At 41.6% G+C, this 17,159-nt stretch overlaps 1 protein-coding gene across 4 annotated transcripts in view; it reads left to right on the plus strand.

Annotated features, from left to right (window-relative positions):
* The window catches only part of Acsl1 (acyl-CoA synthetase long chain family member 1), a 72,487-nt gene that overhangs the window by 12,858 nt on the left and 42,470 nt on the right, over window positions 1–17,159 (plus strand). For 2 of the 4 annotated variants that reach the window (XM_004666383.3, XM_004666384.2), the window contains exon 2: window positions 10,859–11,085. The exons of 1 other annotated variant lie outside the window; for it this stretch is intronic. In XM_004666383.3, the coding sequence (XP_004666440.1) occupies window positions 10,891–11,085 (195 nt within the window). In that variant the 5' untranslated portion in view covers window positions 10,859–10,890. Of the gene's footprint in view, window positions 1–9,014; window positions 9,139–10,858; window positions 11,086–17,159 lie in introns of those variants that run through there. One more of the 4 variants, XM_045157874.1, reaches the window with a different exon arrangement.

Here is a 17,159-nt window from a genome sequence, read left to right on the forward strand (position 1 = left end):
CCAGGTCCAGCTCAGGGCAGACAGTGAGGCTTAGCTGTGCAGTTTCTCAGAGGGGCTTATAGCCCATCTGTCATTCTTTAATAAGGACAGGTTGCCACCCTAAATCCTTTGTGTAGCAGGTGAAAATACTTAAATACAAAAGGCAATTAACTGACATGATCCATTTATATCTTATTTATCTTGAGAAATGTTTAAAAATACAGTTAAAAATAGTTAATATGGCGAAATTTTTGTTACACATTTTACTACAATAAAGCAGCCACAAAACTTCCAAATGTTAAGAGGAATAATTGATATTAATGACCCACTGTATAGAAATGTTTTTAAAAATATTTTCATTATTTATTTATTTGTAAGCAGAGAGAAAGGAAAGAGAGAGCAAATGAAAATTGGGTGCACCAGGGCCACCTGCCAGTGCACATAAGCTCCAGACACATGTGCCATTTTGTGTATCTGGCTTTACATGGGTATTGAGGAATCGAATTCAGGCTGTCACGCTTTGCAAGTGCCGTTGGCCACTGAGCCATCTGTCTAGCCTGAAATGATTTTTTTTTTTTTTTAACTTTTTTTAAAAATTTATTTAGTTGAGAGTGACAGACACAGAGAGAAAGACAGATAGAGGGAGAGAGAGAATGGGCGCGCCAGGGCTTCCAGCCTCTGCACACGAACTCCAGACGCGTGCGCCCCCTTGTGCATCTGGCTAACGTGGGACCTGGGGAACCGAGCCTCGAACCGGGGTCCTTAGGCTTCACAGGCAAGCGCTTAACCGCTAAGTCATCTCTCCAGCCCGAAATGATGTTTTTTAATGTTGATTATTTTCTTCCTATGTCACTTTTATTTGGCATTTCATGGTGCAGGTTGGGATCCTGTTAATTTGGTCCTGATGTTATTATACTCTTGCCTTCTCTGAGTTTTGGAGATACCTTCATGACACAGGGAGTTGTTCTCCTCTACTCCCATCCCTTATTTTTTTTAATTTATTTATTTCATTTATTCTTTGGTTTTTCGAGGTAGGTTCTCATTCTAGCTCAGGCTAACCAGGAATTCAGGAGTCTCAGGGTGGCCTTGAACTAATGGCAATCCTCCTACTTCTGCCTCTTGAGTGCTGGGATTAAAGGCATGCACTACCATGCCCAGCTTCCCATTGCTTTCTTGATCCCTCTGCGGCCAAGCATGGGCTCCTGATTATTCAGCTCCTCAAGGAACTTGGAATCATTTGCATTTGAGTCTAGAATTCTTTCCATGTTTGTTCTGTTTGATTCCATAATCACCGAAGAAAGATACTGATTTTGGACAGATCACCTTTGAGGACCCCAAGGATTAAGACCCCTTCTCTTTGAGCAGTTTTTCAAACAAATGGACCCTTCTCCAGCTTCCTAGATCCTCAGTGGAGAAGCATTCCTTCCTAGTGGGGGTTCATTGGAGCATTCCTGCCTAGCTGGGGTTTGGTGTTCTTATTCCTGTTAGGCTGTTCTCCCTTCTCTTAGGGGATCTCTGTTTCTGGTTTTGTTTGGGAAATGGAGGGTTTGTTCTACAAGATTATTTTGATGGGAAAAGTAATTTTATTTCCTCCTTTAGCTTTTATTTGTTTTGCCTAATATCCTTAGATCTTAATGTCATGTTCTTCAACATGTAGTCTCATAAACATAATCAGGACTCTTTCCTTGGCTAAGTGTGAACTGAAATAGCATGCCCTGTTAGATGCAGGTGTTGATGGGAAATGAATCTCCAGAAACCTCTTCTATCTGGCTTCTTGAAAGAACAGTTGGGTCAGTCTACCCAACAGATTTTCTCTTCACCATCCACTGAAGCCAGGCTGCTTGACTGAGGCCATCTCTTTTGCTCAAGCCCACTTCTTATGTTAGTTAGCTTCTGTCAGCAAACTTCCCTGACTGGCCATGACTTCTACACAGAAAACAAATATTTGAAAACAGAGTATCTTGCTTCTGTTAGGAATGTTCTTTAAATGCAAAGTTTGTGGCTAACTAACTAGATCTCACTGAAATTTAAGTTTTCCATTCCACACAAAAGCCTTCAACATGACCTGGGCATCTTCCTCAGGAATGTCCAAACTGTAATTATCATCTTTCCAGGTCTGTGACCATGACAAGTCTTTCTGTGTCTGTGTAAAGGGAAGAGGGAGATGAGCCATATAGTCTGTTTACTTTTCGATTAATGTCTGCTCTGGGGAATGCTGGCCAACATTGTTTACATCGCAGAGCCACCTACGAAGTTCTCTCATTGTTTTGGGAATACTCTCTTATTCGGGATTCTCCTGTACTTCTTCAATTTCCAGGTCTGTTTCTCTGGTTTGGAGGATTCTCTGTTTTGTCATTGAAAATTCAACCACAGATTTTAGGTGGCCAGCTCTGGTGTGGGGCTCTGGAATCCAGCCCTTCTGGCTTTTGCTGTTTTACCTGAGAAAAGTGCTTTAGGATCTTGGCCTTTCTTTGTGGAAAGCCTTGACCTGGTTTAATCAGATCAGCTGTCACACCTCTAAATATGTGACAACTCTTTCCCTTAAGTGTTAGCAAAGTTCTTAGGAAATGAAACTAAGAAATACAAAGCATCATGAAAACATAGCAAGGGGATATTTTTATAGCCTGTAAGATATCATTTTGTGGACTTCTTCCACCATCCCAAATTGCCTGGGCAGTGGTACTTACTCCCCTCTACTACATGGACTCATTGCAACTGGACAGGGGAGGAGGACAAGGAAGAATGCTGTGGTTTGAGACTGCTCTGAATACTCCTGTCCTCATCCTTGAGTAATTGTTCTATGACTATGTCTTACAGTGGATTTCAGCAGAAAATGGTCAGAATCACAGAAGGTCATTCATGACTCAGTAAACATTAAGTGCCTGACTTGGTCTGGGCACTGTGTTAAGCACCAAGAACAAGAGGAAAGTGAAGTAGATACCTAGGGACTAAGTGCCACTCACCAAAACTGTTAACAGGAGGTGCTAAGAATTACATAAAGAATATTATCAAGTATTTAGTAAGACTCAGTTGAGGAGGTCATGGAAGAAGTTATTAGAGAATGTGACCTCTAAACTGTTTGGGTGGGATTTGTACAGGATTTGGATATGATAAGACAGGACCAAGGAAGAGAGACAGTAGAGGAGGGTGATGCAGAGTATGCACATTTTAGAGGGAAGATTTTCTTGTGGAAGGGCTAAGGGGTTATAGAAAGCCCAGGCACAATCCTGCAGCGGTGAAACTGAGGCATCATTACTGTGGCACCTGCCTCTGCTCAGAGCTGTGACACTAGGAGCCAGCAGGAGAGCTTCTCTGGGAATGTGTATGGTGACTCCCAAACCTTTCTTCTTACACATGAAGGACAGGATCCTACAAAATGGGGCTGGTAGCTCACAAACCTGCTTCCTGTATCATACTTCCCAGTTTTCTTCACTGTTCTATCATTCTTCCTCCCAGGCTAAGAAATTTGGCCCTTCTCCCATTTATAGCCAGTTATTTACCAAACCTTTGCCTTTTTTAAGTAAAATTTTATAAAATTATTTGGAATCTTTTTTCATGGTAAAAACACATAGAATATAAAATTTGGGCTGGAGAGATGGCTTAGCGGTTAAGCGCTTGCCTGTGAAGCCTAAGGACCCCGGTTCGAGGCTCGGTTCCCCAGGTCCCACGTTAGCCAGATGCACAAGGGGGCGCATGCATCTGGAGTTCGTTTGCAGAGGCTGGATGCCCTGGCGCGCCCATTCTCTCTCTCTCCCTCTATCTGTCTTTCTCTCTGTGTCTGTCGCTCTCAAATAAATACATTAAAAAAAATAAAAAAAATAAAAAAAGAATATTAAATTTATTATCTTAACTATTTTTAAGTGTACATAGCATTAAGTACATTCACACAGTTGAATAACCATTACTACTGTCAAAATCCCAACATTTTCATCATCCTGAACAGAAACTCTATACCTATTAGGCAATATCTCTAATCTCTCTCTCCCTTGCCTATAGTCCATGGTAACTTCTGTTCAACTTTCTGTCCATGATTCCAGGTACTGCCTATAGATGTGATCATGTAGTATTTGTCCTGTGGTTTATTTCCCTTGTTTTCAATGTTCACTCGTATCACCTACATTGTGGCATTACCCAGATTTTCTTTGTGTTTTAAAGACTGAATCCTGTCCTATCATGTGAACCATATTTTGTGTATTCTTTTTTTATGTGATGATGGACATTTGAATTTGATAGTGTCCCTTCTTTTGCTTGTATTTTGTTTGTGATGTATATGTGTGTATGTTTGTATGTTCCTATGTGTATGAGTAGTGAGTGCAGGTGTTATCCTCAGGAACATTGTCCACCTTGTTTTGAGACAGAGTCTCTCATTGGCCTGGAGCTTACCAACTAGTCTAGACTGGGTAGTCGGTGAACTTTAGGGATCCTCCTACTTCCCCAGTACTGGGATTAGACTGGGTACTGCTATGCCTGACATTTTGAACTCAGGTCCTCATACTTAACTTGCAGGACAAGAAGCACTATTCATTAAGCCCCAGATACTGGCTTTTTATAGCACTGTGTGTTGAGGCTCTTGTCATTAGAGCCTTCTATCAGTATCTGGATTTGAATCAGTTGCACTTGGGTCATAGCATTGGCCTCTCAAGGTCCATAGACTTTGACTTCATATCTGACTTTTGGCTTCTAGTCCTTTCTTACGTGGAACAGGGCAGGACATTTCCTGCTCTTTGAATTGAAGGCAAGAAGCACCTCATGCAATAAATAAAGCCTGTGATGAGGACCACATTTAGCCATGTGTGGAAATGCATACTCTGTGCTTGATATCTCAAAGTGCTTAACAAACAGTGGTTCTTAAGAAATTAATACTCAACTGATTTCCCCCAGCATCTTTCTTCCCCTTGCCTATTTATTTACTCTGCTATTTGTTCTAGATGAATCTGCCAATAGTATTTGTTGCTCAAGCATGGAGTTGCTTCTTGTTGTGTTCCAGTTTCCACCCTTAGAGGACCAACTTCCTTTGTGCCTTGACCCTCAGCTCTCCCTGAAACCCCTTTCATGATCTCTTTTTCACATACTGCTGTTTTGTTGAACACTTTTTTGTGTATTTATGTTCCAACTCTGAGGAGCAGGTAGGCAAATTTTATATAACTCTCATTTTGTCCTCACAGTTAAGTTTGAAGTTAATTCTTATACATATACATACATATATATGTCCTTATTCTCTATATATATACATTATACACACACACACACACACACACACACACACACACACACGTGCATACATATATATATAGCGAGAATAAGGACAGTTTTTCCCAGATGTCCACTCAGTCCTCATTTTAAAGTCTTCCCAGTGTTTTAAATTACAAGATGTTTGTCAGCCATTTTGAACAATGTTTTATTTACTTTTTGTTGCTGGGACAAATACCAGACCAAAAACAGCTTATGGGAGGAAAGGGTAATTTAAATTAAGGCTTACAAAATCCAGGAGAAGTTCCATTATGCCAGAAGAAGTTGGCTCACTTTAGCATCCACATCAGAGATAAACAACTGTCAGTAGCAGCAAGGCAAAAGCCAAAGCTCAAACTGGCTCTTAATATACCTTAGAGCTAGTCTGAAGATCCACTCCCACTGACACCTCCTCCAGCAGGGCTGCAGGAGACTCAAGTTCCAAGCTCAGTCTTAATCAAAACTCCATGAGAGGTCTAGAGAGATAGCTTAGTGGTTAAGGCACTTGTATTCCACTAGTTTAAGGTTTATTGTACTTGGTTGAGAAGAAATGTCCCCAGGTGGTGGATTATTATGATTAATTCTCTGTGGAACCACTTGTTTCTTTGTGCAGAGGAGCCTCAAGTTTCCCAAACCATAACTGAGATAGCCAAGAGCAGCTTGCATGTCAAGGACTCCTGTGTAGGGTGTGGATAGCCACCCCTGCCTCCTCTTTAAGTGGGAGATTTGCATCTGCTTCTCTTCCTCCCTCTCTCTAGGGATCATTCACTGCTCTTTTGGCTCCAGAGGCTATGACTTAAGCAAATCTAGCTTTTAGGTGCTTTGCCAGCCAGGGTTAAGGAGCATGACTCCAACAGCTTTGGAGTGGCAGACTGAAAGGACAGCAGATTGCCTGGCTGCTACATGCTTGTTCCTCTGGGGGGTCTGAGCTCTGCCCAGCTAGTGCATGACAAAGGGGGAACATTCAGCCCTCTGTAAATAGCTTATTGTGCCAAAAGAGGAGGTGGAGCAGGGAATGGCAGTATCATGCCAACTCGGCTTGCTGCATTAAGGAAAGATAAACGAATTTCTCACTTTGCTGCTGCTGGGGCAAGGGTGTTATTTATGTGGGTTCCTAGTGAAGCATTCCATCAAACTGCTGTTTCTCAGCTTGATGAAAGCTCGAGGAACTTCAGACGGAGAGAACCATCCAGATCACCTGCTTTTCTTTACAAACAACAAGCAGCAAGTAAAATGCTAATGTAAGTAAAAGTTTACATATTTTGTAGGAGTTGTGTGCCATGTGTGCATGCATGTATTCATCCCTGTGTGTCCTTAGAAGACAATGCCCTTGTGGGTCTCCTCTGGCTCTGATCTAATTTTTCATAATGCAAACACAGTAACACAGTGGTAAGAGGTGAACCTTTGTGTACAGTGGACATTGAACCCACATGTGCAGAGGCCAGGGTGACAGGATCGATGCTAGCACTGATGTAAGACATCAAGAGTTCAAGTGGATTTCAGATGTGGGTCTCACAATATCAAGGAGTGGTACGCTAGAACATGGCTTACAGTTCATAGTTGCTAACCTAGAGCAGACCATGTCCATAATGCAGCCAACCTTATGGACATTCTCAGTAAACAGACAAGAACCAGCCGAGGGCAAGAATCTCTCATGTAAGTTAGATTTAGAGTTAGAGTAGGGTCCTGTTATTGCCAGACACTGTGAATCGAGGGTTTTCCAGCTCTGGATTTGGTTTTCCAAAGATGTAGGATGGCAAAACTTATACAAAGCATGTAGTTAATGTGTTGTTGGCAATTCTGTCCAAAGCTTGGACGGAGAGGCATCATCAGAATTTCTGTGTTTCTTTTTTTTAATCATCATATTATTAGTTTCCACTGCCCTCCTCTGTTACCTGCGTTTATCCATGTATACTTAAAGGCATTCTCTGTCTGGTTCTTTACTGGGCTTGTGGATTTCCCTGACTGCTGTTATATTCCCTGTCAATCTGTGGTTTTTGACTCCCCTTTTATAGGCATTTCAAGAGACACAGCTCAGTAACCCACTTTTTATAAGTGGGGGGAGGGTTGCAGGAGTAGTTGTAGTGGAAGGAGACGCTATCAGTAAATTTGTGTGTTCCCCACTGAGAGATAGGCTTCCTAAGCCTCTATGCCAGTTGAGTTATTCTTAGCAAACAGCACCATAGTATATGTGCCTGGGCTATAAGCTTCCCTGGATAGTGACATGGAAATTTGCTTTGAAAGAATAAAGGAAAGTTCCAACCAGAACACCATAGAAATGAGAACAAAATCTGTCTCTCAGTTTTAACCATTTATTAACAAGTATATGAGTCTGAATGCTTTGGAGATCTTTTGGGAATGAATCTTAAAGTTATGTTTTCTGTCTTCACACAGCATAGAAAAGCATATTTGTTGATTTTCTTCAACTATCTCTGTGTTTAAATACTCAACTACCTTTTCTGTAATATGTAAAATAGAAGAAGCTTATATTGCTACTTGTTTCATGCTTTAGAGTTATTCTTGGCTTCTAAGTGAGACACTCTTGTTGTGCACAGACTACAGTTTTCCTGTGTACAGCCTTAACCAGTCTTCTCAGTGAAGGTGGTCTGCAGATTGTTACTGGGCTGTCAGTATGGGTTAAACTGCTGTAAGTTATTATTAACCACTAAATGTAGGAATTTAGCTGGATTTAAGAGTTTAGTATTACAGATTAGCATCTGATAAAATGTTCTTGCATACATACTATTAAATATGTGATTCTCTGAAGTTTATTTTTAAGTTTTTCATTCTGGCCTTATTAAACTTTCTTAGCACAATACAAACTATAGTGTGGCTGCTGCTATTCTTGCTGCTGCTTTAAAAAGACAGATTTATCCCATGTGTAAGACTGTATTTGTTTAGAGACAAATTATTTGATATTCTTATTCAAGGATATAATTCTACCAGATTCAGTCCCTGTGAATGTACACATCTAGATTTTATGGCAGTGACCTGAGGGACTTTGGGGAGAAAAGAGAGAAGGTCATTAGTACATGTGTGGGGATAGAGAATGAATGCTTCCTTAGACTTGAAGCACTACTAGGAAATGAAGACAATTAGAGTAAAATGATCAGGGGGCAAAGCAGGTTTGCACACTAGGATGGCAAGCTTTGTGTATATGCAAGGTTACAATACTGTTTGTGCAATCTCGGTGTCCAGGGCCATCGGGCCTGGGCTTAATTTGTCTGCTTTCCTTTGACGTCTTGGTGTAGGCATCCACTCCTCAGAAATTCCCACCCCCATAGCCCGACTCTTTTTTGTTGTTGTTCTTCCCCGCTTGTCAGCCATTGAACGCCCAGCCTGGTCATCAGCATTGTCTTCCTAGTGCCTAGCACAGTGCTAGCCCTCAGCTGTGCAGTGACAGCAGTAGCTCAGTTCCTATGAATGCATCTAGATTGCATCTACTGTGAGTGTATCCTGGCAGTCTGCTTACTTGTGGGATGTCTCATTGTGGTAAGCCTTAATACCCAACATCCAATACTTCATTTCAGTGGCTGAAAAAAATCCATTGTCTGTTTATTGGGAAGCTGAGAAAAATGAAAACAGTGTCTGTTTGCAGAACTGCCCATGGCAGCAGGCACTCACTGCTGCTGGTCCCTGCCCATGGGTGGAGCAGTGGTGTGACTCTACTCTCAGCTTCTCATTGGCCCATCCTCCACCCTTCGTTCTCCTGAGAAGTCAACTATGGATTTTGTCTGCTAGTTACCTTTAGCCCAGTGGGCAACAGCGTGGGACTCAGCATGTGACTAATGCCCTGAAAGACCTTGGCAGGCTGGTAAGCGCCTGCCCTGGCTGAGCTGCCCTGGCCCCTGCCCCACCCCCAGCCTTGCTGCCCTTTTCTGCTTCTGCCTTGACTTGTCACCTAGCAGTCAGCTGTTGGTGGCACAAAAGGTGAGCACTTTTGTAAGTACTGGTGCTTTCTCTCCAGAGTTAAGATCCAAAGGCATTTGGTTACTTATTCTTTCTTTGCTGTTAAACCTTGAAATACTGTGTGTGTGTGTGTGTGTGTGTGTGTGTGTGTGTGTGTGTGTGTGTGTGTAGAGATAGAGAAAGAGAGACACTCCCCCCAGAGTCGTGGTAGAAGAAGATTGAAGTCGCTGAGCCAAATGCAGGGTGTGGGATACTATGGTATTATTGATCAGAAAAGGGCGATTGAACTGCTACTCTGTAAAATATATACATATATATGTATATATATATATAGTATAGCTCAAATTTAAACAAAGGGTTTCTATTTAAAAAAAAATCATTTCAGTCTTGTGAGCTGGCTATTAAAAAGTATATATAACAGCTCACAAGTGCTTCTTGAACTCAGAGCTATAGGGGAGCACTTGTTGCATTGCCAGAGAGTCTGTGAAGTCTCTCAGTCCATTTCCTTCCTGGGTTCCAGACTTTAGAGCAGTTGTTCATCAATAATTTTCCAAGTTGACCCATTCCTGTAATCACTCTAAGGCATGCCTATTTTTTAGACTATTCTTCATATAAGCTGTCTATCTGTAAAACTTAATTTGAGATTTTGATATATGTTATTAATCTGATTTTCTTCTGCATGTTTTGGCTTCTTAATTTTGCTTAACTATAGACAAGCATCACTTTTATTACCTTAGTAACTTAGTGTTCCTCAATCAGAACTAGTCACTGAACATTGGTAGAGGACGTAATAACAATTTGTAACACTTATTGAGTACTTTCTTGTGTGTGATACCATCCTAAGCTCTTGATGTGAATCACATAGCAGTCCTAAAAGCCCACTGAGTTTTGTACTATTTTCATCTTTCTTTGTAGAGAAGAAAACCAAGGTACAGAGAGGCACAGTGATTTGTCTCAAGTCACACCGCTAATAAGGTAGAGAGGCAGGATTTGACTCCTGAATGTAATATTCAATACTGCTCTACACTGTCTTTCACATGCAGTTCTGTAATCTCTCTAGATCTCTCATACTTGATTTAAAGTTGATTCACACCAATTTTTTATTCATCTTAGGGAATACAAAAAAGAATTAGAACAGTCAAGTGTGGATCTCCCAGCATTTATATGCTGTTTCTGTGATGTGAGGATCACTGGGAAGCTGAGAGGCATGGAGCAATTTAATCTGGTCTGTTTTACCAGTTGGGGAACTTGTTCTGAGGTTGCCTGGAAGAAACAGCACCTGAAGGCCCTTACGTGGTTTGAGCTTGTTTGCTCTTCTACTCTCAGAGCCCCATTAGCCTTCATAATGCGACTTGAATGTATTTGATTATGTAGAAGAGAACAGCAATGTAATTTCATTGAAGAAAGTGAAAGCTATACCACTTATTTGAGCATCTTGTGGCAAGAATTCTTTATGAGTAAAATCCCTCTTGGTATGGTTAAGGAAAGGAGTATTTTTTATAGAAGATCATGAAGAAATAGAACTGTGAATGATTAAAATGTTTTCAGAAAAATGAAACTGGACTTGTGGGAAAACATATTGGCCCTTGTACTAAGGAACTACCAGGATAGGACCGTGGAAGCCCATGAATTCATATCTTGATTTAGCAGTAAGCTGTAGTTCTAGATAACTGGCCTTTGAGAATCCTGGAGTGGTGTTCTGTCCCCTGGAGTGAATCCTGACCTCTTTCTCTTCTGATAGAATTTGGCCTAGGGAACCACTAGCACAGGACCATGGAAGCCCACGAATTGTTCCGGTATTTTCGAATGCCAGAGCTGATTGACATCCGGCAGTATGTACGCACCCTTCCGACCAACACACTCGTGGGTGTCGGAGCTTTTGCAGCACTCACCACTTTCTGGTATGCCACGAGGCCCAAGGCCCTGAAGCCACCATGTGATCTCTCCATGCAGTCAGTGGAAGTACCGGTAAGTGGGGCCCAACCCACCTTGTGGGCTTCCTGTACATATCCTCAGGCTAGCTTAGCTTCTGGAGTGATGCACACTCACACATAGAAAGGTATAGCAAACAGCAGTTGCCAATGGCAGTCAACAGATGTGGAAGCTAAAATGCAGGGAGGGCACTAGGGCAAAATGTGGAATAGGTTGGTTGTCTCTTCACAGTCACCAAACATCATTCCAGAAATCACATTAGTGTCTATCCTATGATGAGATCTTGTGGTAGGAACAGAGGATTCCACCAGGAGCAAAAGATAGCAGGAAAGAGATTAAACAATAAATTCCCTTATCTCATGTCTAATACTTAGAATTCACCTTCAGAATCTCATAAGGAACTCTGGGATTTCATACTGGATAAAGCTAGAATTAGAACTTGCCAGAATAACATGGTTGCAGCCTTTAGGATAGCAGGTGAAGAAGTAACACCCAAGAGGCATGAAAGCTTAAATTGTGAGCTTCATGGTTTCTGTGGCTTGGGCAAACTGAAGGTGATAGAACCATAAAACCAGAGGTTATGTGATTAAGGATAATGGGTAGAATGGGCCCTTCTGGGAAGACTTCCTCAGTGCCCCCACTTACCACTTTGTCTTATGTCATGAGGCCCAAGTCTCTGAAGCCACCTTCTTTTCTTCTTCATCTCTTTCCAAAGTATGTATGTATACACACACACACATCAGACCCACAGTCAACTAAATAAATATAGAGGCCATGTTCTCATTGCCCTGTGACCTCTCACCTACTATTTTTGCTTTGTAGTTACCTGTTTTCTGCTGCTTAGGTCAAAATTGATTTTCAGTATTACTTTCAACACAGAAAGAGGTTGTTAAGCAAAACACTGCCTCCCTCACAACTTTTAGAGGGAAAGGTTAGAGATCTCCCAACCTTTTCCTAGATTGATGCTATAGCAGACCAGTGTATGCTCTTCCATATAAGTCAGGTCTTGAATTCAGTAGTATGAGATTCTTAAAATATATCAGAAAGATACAGGAGTCTAATTCATGCTAGATATAAACATAGAATGACTGAACCACTGCCAGGAAAACTGGGCTTTATTCTTCATTATTACTCAAAAGATGAAGTGCCTTAATATTTTCCTAGTTAATCACACACCAATGAGGAATAGAATTTAAATTTTTCTTATGGTTTGGTTCTCTTCTGAATACCACGAGGTCTCACATTACGAAGTAACCCTGCCATCACGACAAAAGGGGAGTTGGCAGGTACCAAATGTAGACACTGATGTTTAGGAGCGGCTGTTGGAATTTCTTGATTCTTATTAGATGGTAAATTGTGAAGACACTTACACTGTGGTTTTATTAAGTTTTAGCGTGAAGTCATGACTCCTTTTAAAAATAATTATATACATTCTCTGTAGAACAGTTTAAAAGTACAGATAAGCAGAAAGAAAACTAAAATCAGTAATTTTACTATGTGGTATATGGATGTTTTTGATTTTTCTCTTTGCTTGTAGAAATATTTAGTTCTGAGTTTCAAAATTCAGAGTCCTTAGGAATAAATAATGAATTTGCTTTTTTTTTTTTTAAATGAAGTTGAAAAGTAGTCTGGATGCTCAGTAGTTAGAGATGCTTTGTTACGATAAGCATTGTCACATGGACCTCTGTTGGCAAGAAAAAGGAACTCCAAGCACCTTGGGTGTAACTCCTCTAGTTTCCAAACTGGATGACTTGGCTTCACAACAAATGGTCTCATGACATTCAGGTTACATGCTCGCTGGTGACTTTTATTCCTTAAAGGTTCAAATTTGTATATCCATATGTTTGGATATATGTGGCTAATGACTCACCTTAGCATTTTAATCATGTGCTCCAAATAGGTCAGCTATGGAGGACATGAAGCTTTGGGTGTAATCATCCACAAGTCACAGACTAGCTATAAGGTATATACTTACTCAGGCAGTACTTGAGCTTCTGCCACATGATGTACATAGCACAGGAGCAGGACAGGATTCTGCCCTTATGAAACTTACAGGCCAGTGGGGAAAACTTCCCAGGGCTCCTTTTCTCTTGTGTCAAAAGGCAAGAACTACCCTTCCATTAAGAGCTGCTGTGCATTTTAACAAGGACTGGCAGCTTCACTCTGTATGAAAAGGTTGAAACTACTACAGAGTAGAATTGTCAGTGTAGCTGATAGAGGCACTCTTTCCTCCTGATCAGTCTTTGCACATGTATGTTTGTAAAGGCCTACTTCAAACTGGCAAAAGCAACTTGGGCAGGATGAAAGAGCAGGTATCATTGGCTCATGCGTGTTTATGAAGACTTGAGGATAAAATGAGTGCAGCCAGTAAGAGAAATGTTAAGAGTAATGTAATATTGGAAAAAAATCCAAAGAATGGTCATATCCTTTTGGGCTTGAAAACCTCGGGTCAGCTCTGGATCAAATATTGCTGGAAGGCAGACATTTAGGGCCTGAGTGGAGGTTGCTAGGGAATGATATGGCATAGAATGGTGGTGGCACTGACTGTCCCTGACAGAAGCCTGGAGGTCTACAGAAATGTCAAAGTCAAAAAAAGGTAGGATAGCGGCTTTAGACTAATGATTTTGATCCAGGGCAGGGGCAAGGTAGGAGGTGAACACCGAAAGGGGTAGGTATTAGGAACAGTGGCAGCATCTGTTTGTAAATATGACAAGTGCTATTCTCCACATACTTGTAATATAAAACTAATTCTCACCTCTGGGAGGCTTTAGAACAGAGAACAGTTAGCAGGTACATTGTGATGGCTAATATTGTCAACTTGACAGGATCTAGAATCACCAAGGAGAGAAATCCCTGGGCATGTCTATGAGGAAGTTTCTATGCTAGGTGAGTTGAAGTGGGAAGACTGGCCCTAACTGTGGGTGGCACTATTCCATGGGCTGAGGTCTTTGAATGAATTAAGAGAAGGTAGTGAGCTGTGTACCAGCATTCATTTCTTTCTGCTTTCTGACTGTGGGTGCAATGGGACCAGCTGCCTCATGTGCCAGCTATCATACCTTCCTCACCACGATTGACTCTGTCTTCATCAAACTATAAGCCAAAATAAACCCTTCCTTAGGTTGCTTCCTATTTGGTATTTGTTCACAGCAGAAGGCCCTGACCCATCCATTCTCATATTCTCTGTCCCTCTCCCTCTTTTCTCCCTTTCCCTCCTCTGTCTGCTTGCATATAAATAAATTAAAAAATTCAAATAAAAATAAATAAATAAAAACTACATGTTGCTGGCTTCTCTTTAACCAAGAAGAAAAAAAGCACATGTTCACTTGAAAGTTTAAATAGTAAAGCAAGTGTGTAGTCAGTGTGGTTTTGTACAAATGATGCCCCCTGTCATAGGCCTCATTAAAACAAGAGACATTTGTACACATAAATGACAGAAATGCATACTGTAATGTTTACTTGAGTTTTAAAAATAGCCTCCTCTCAGTGGGGCCAAATAAGAACAGTGGCAGCATCTGGTTATTTCTGTAGCTATCTAAATATGACATAATAAATGCTGGTACCAAATGAAAAAATGACAAGCATTGGACCTGTGCTTCTTGACAAAAAATGCCTGCTATAATTTCAAGGCCTAAGACTTAATGAGTTTGCTTCCCAGCACACACATAGTTAATGCATGTGGTCTTGCATGCCTGTAACCTTAGTCCTGTGGGGAGCAGACACAAGACAATTGGTGGGGCTTACTAGCTCACCAGTCCAACCAAAAATAGCAACTTCAGGAATGGTGAGATTCAGTCTCAAAGGAACACATGAACAATAGAGCGAGTCACCCAACATTTTCCTCTGGCCTCTGCTTACATGCCCCTCATCTGTGTGTGCCCCCCACCCTATGTGCATGCACACATACACACAGACACTATACTGCACATAATACACACATGCAAAGTAAAATTTGTGCTATACACCAGTGTTCAAAAGGTGAAACACCAAAGGGTGGGACATAGAGATGTGGCAGTCCCTTTACACTAAGGAGAGGGCAAACAGAATGCCTTGCTTATTCTAAATGGCTGGCAGGCAAAGATTCTACAGTCATCCTATTTTGTCGTCACAATATGTGCTTGGAGCAGTTTAGATTTTGTAATTTCAAACTTCCTCCTTGTCTGTCCTCTAGCTGTTTAGTTTTTTTAGTGATGATATATTTTTGTAAAGTGCTTACGCTCTACCCCCATTCTACTCGAGCACTTCTTCTGATTTGGATAGTGCAGAGCACAGGAGATCGGAAAGAGGAAAATTAATCCGGGATGAAGACCAAAGAAAGGCTCTAAAGACTTGAAGAAGATGTTGATGAATCCAACTATAGCTATGCCCTGGATCTGGACCCTTTCCCTGCAAGCTAGAAGGGCAATGGCATCATGGGCAATATGGAACCTGCCTGCCATCCACAAAGCAAGACTGTTCATCGGGCCATTGCACAGCCCACTACTCTGCAGATGGGATGGAGAAGGGAAAGTAGCTTCAAGTCTGACCCCATCTGGAGTGTGACTGGCCTTTAGCAACTGCATACATATGCATTTAGTTGGAAACCCAGCACTGACTGTTATGATACCACATCTGCCCATTCTTTGCACTTGGAAGTAAAGGATCTTGGGATGTTAGCTAGTTCAAAAGTGAGCATGACTAGTGAGCCTGAGGTGTACATTGTTATCATGAGACTTCTGCTCTTCAACATACTGTAACTGTTTATATACCCTGTACATTATCATTCAGAAATTATTGGGAGGGGGGAATCCTCCCATAGACCTCTTCTGCTATGTCAAGATCTAGTGTTACTGGAAAGGGGAACTAAGCGCCAGAAGTCAATCCAGCATGGTGGCACATGCCTTTAATTTCAGCACTTGGGAGGCAGAGGTATGTGGATCACAGTGAGTTCAAGGCCTGCCTGAGACTACATGGTGAATTCCAGATCAGCTTGGACCAGAGTGAGATCCTGCCTTGAAAAACTAAAAAATAAGCCGGGCAGATGGCACATGCCTTTAATCCCAGCACTTAGGAGGCAGAGGTAGGAGGATTGCTATGAGTTCGAGACCACCTTGAGGCTACATAGTGAATTCCAGGTCAGCCTGGGGTAGAGTGAGACCCTACCTGGAAAAACAAAACAAAACAAAGCAAAAAAAAGCCAGAAGTCTACTCTGAAAGGTCACTGGATAGAATTGTAGTTTCATACCTGCTCCTGAACAGAAGTGAATACTGGTGGGCTGGCAGGGAGGCAGTGTCAAGTATAACTACATGGAAGGCAGCCTTCATGCAGAGGGTGCAGGAGTGTGGCTGCTTCACATCAGACAGTGGTGCTGCTTACAGGTATTCTCCCTGGAGACAGATCATGCATCAATATCCACCCAACTCTTTAGAAGTTACTTGGCTCCCCACCTCCATCCTTTACCTCTTATCTTTTCTCCCTCTCTGTTTTCCCCCTCATCCCTGTCTCCCCTATGTTTCTTTTTCTTTCTGCCCCACCCCCAGCTCCTCTCCACTCCTCAGAGTAAATAAGCAGTCTCCCAATAGGTTAACTATTACCACTGTAGAAACCCATTTTATAGATGGAGATCATAAAGGTGGGCCATTTATAACCCTAAGAAATCCTCAGGGACATAATTTGCTTTTGTATATACATATGGGAGTGGCTTAGAATAACTCACTACCATGATTTCTCATTTGTCAAATACTGGTACGAGTTCTATTTTTGGGAACCACTGATACATAGATGTTCCCTGCTTTCCCACTCCCACCTTTTTCCCTTCCTGTCATCAAGAGGAATTTGAACTTTTATTTTCTAATTTAGCATATGAGAAGCCTGATCTCAAAATAAGCTTTTTTGGTTTTTTAAAATATTTTTATTTATTTATTTGCAAGCAGAGAGAGAGAGAATTGTGGGAGAGATAATGGTGCACCAGGGCCATTTGCCATTGCAGATGAGCTCCAGATACATGTGCCACTTTGTGCATCTGTTTTTATATGTGTACTGGGGATTGAACCCAGGCTGTCCAGGCTTTTCAAGCAAGCTCCTTTAATCATTGAGTAATCTCTACAGCCCCAGAAACCTTACTTTTTATAGA

Source organism: Jaculus jaculus, chromosome 1, assembly GCF_020740685.1.
Source record: "Jaculus jaculus isolate mJacJac1 chromosome 1, mJacJac1.mat.Y.cur, whole genome shotgun sequence".
In the NCBI taxonomy this organism is placed as follows: Eukaryota; Metazoa; Chordata; class Mammalia; order Rodentia; family Dipodidae; genus Jaculus; species Jaculus jaculus.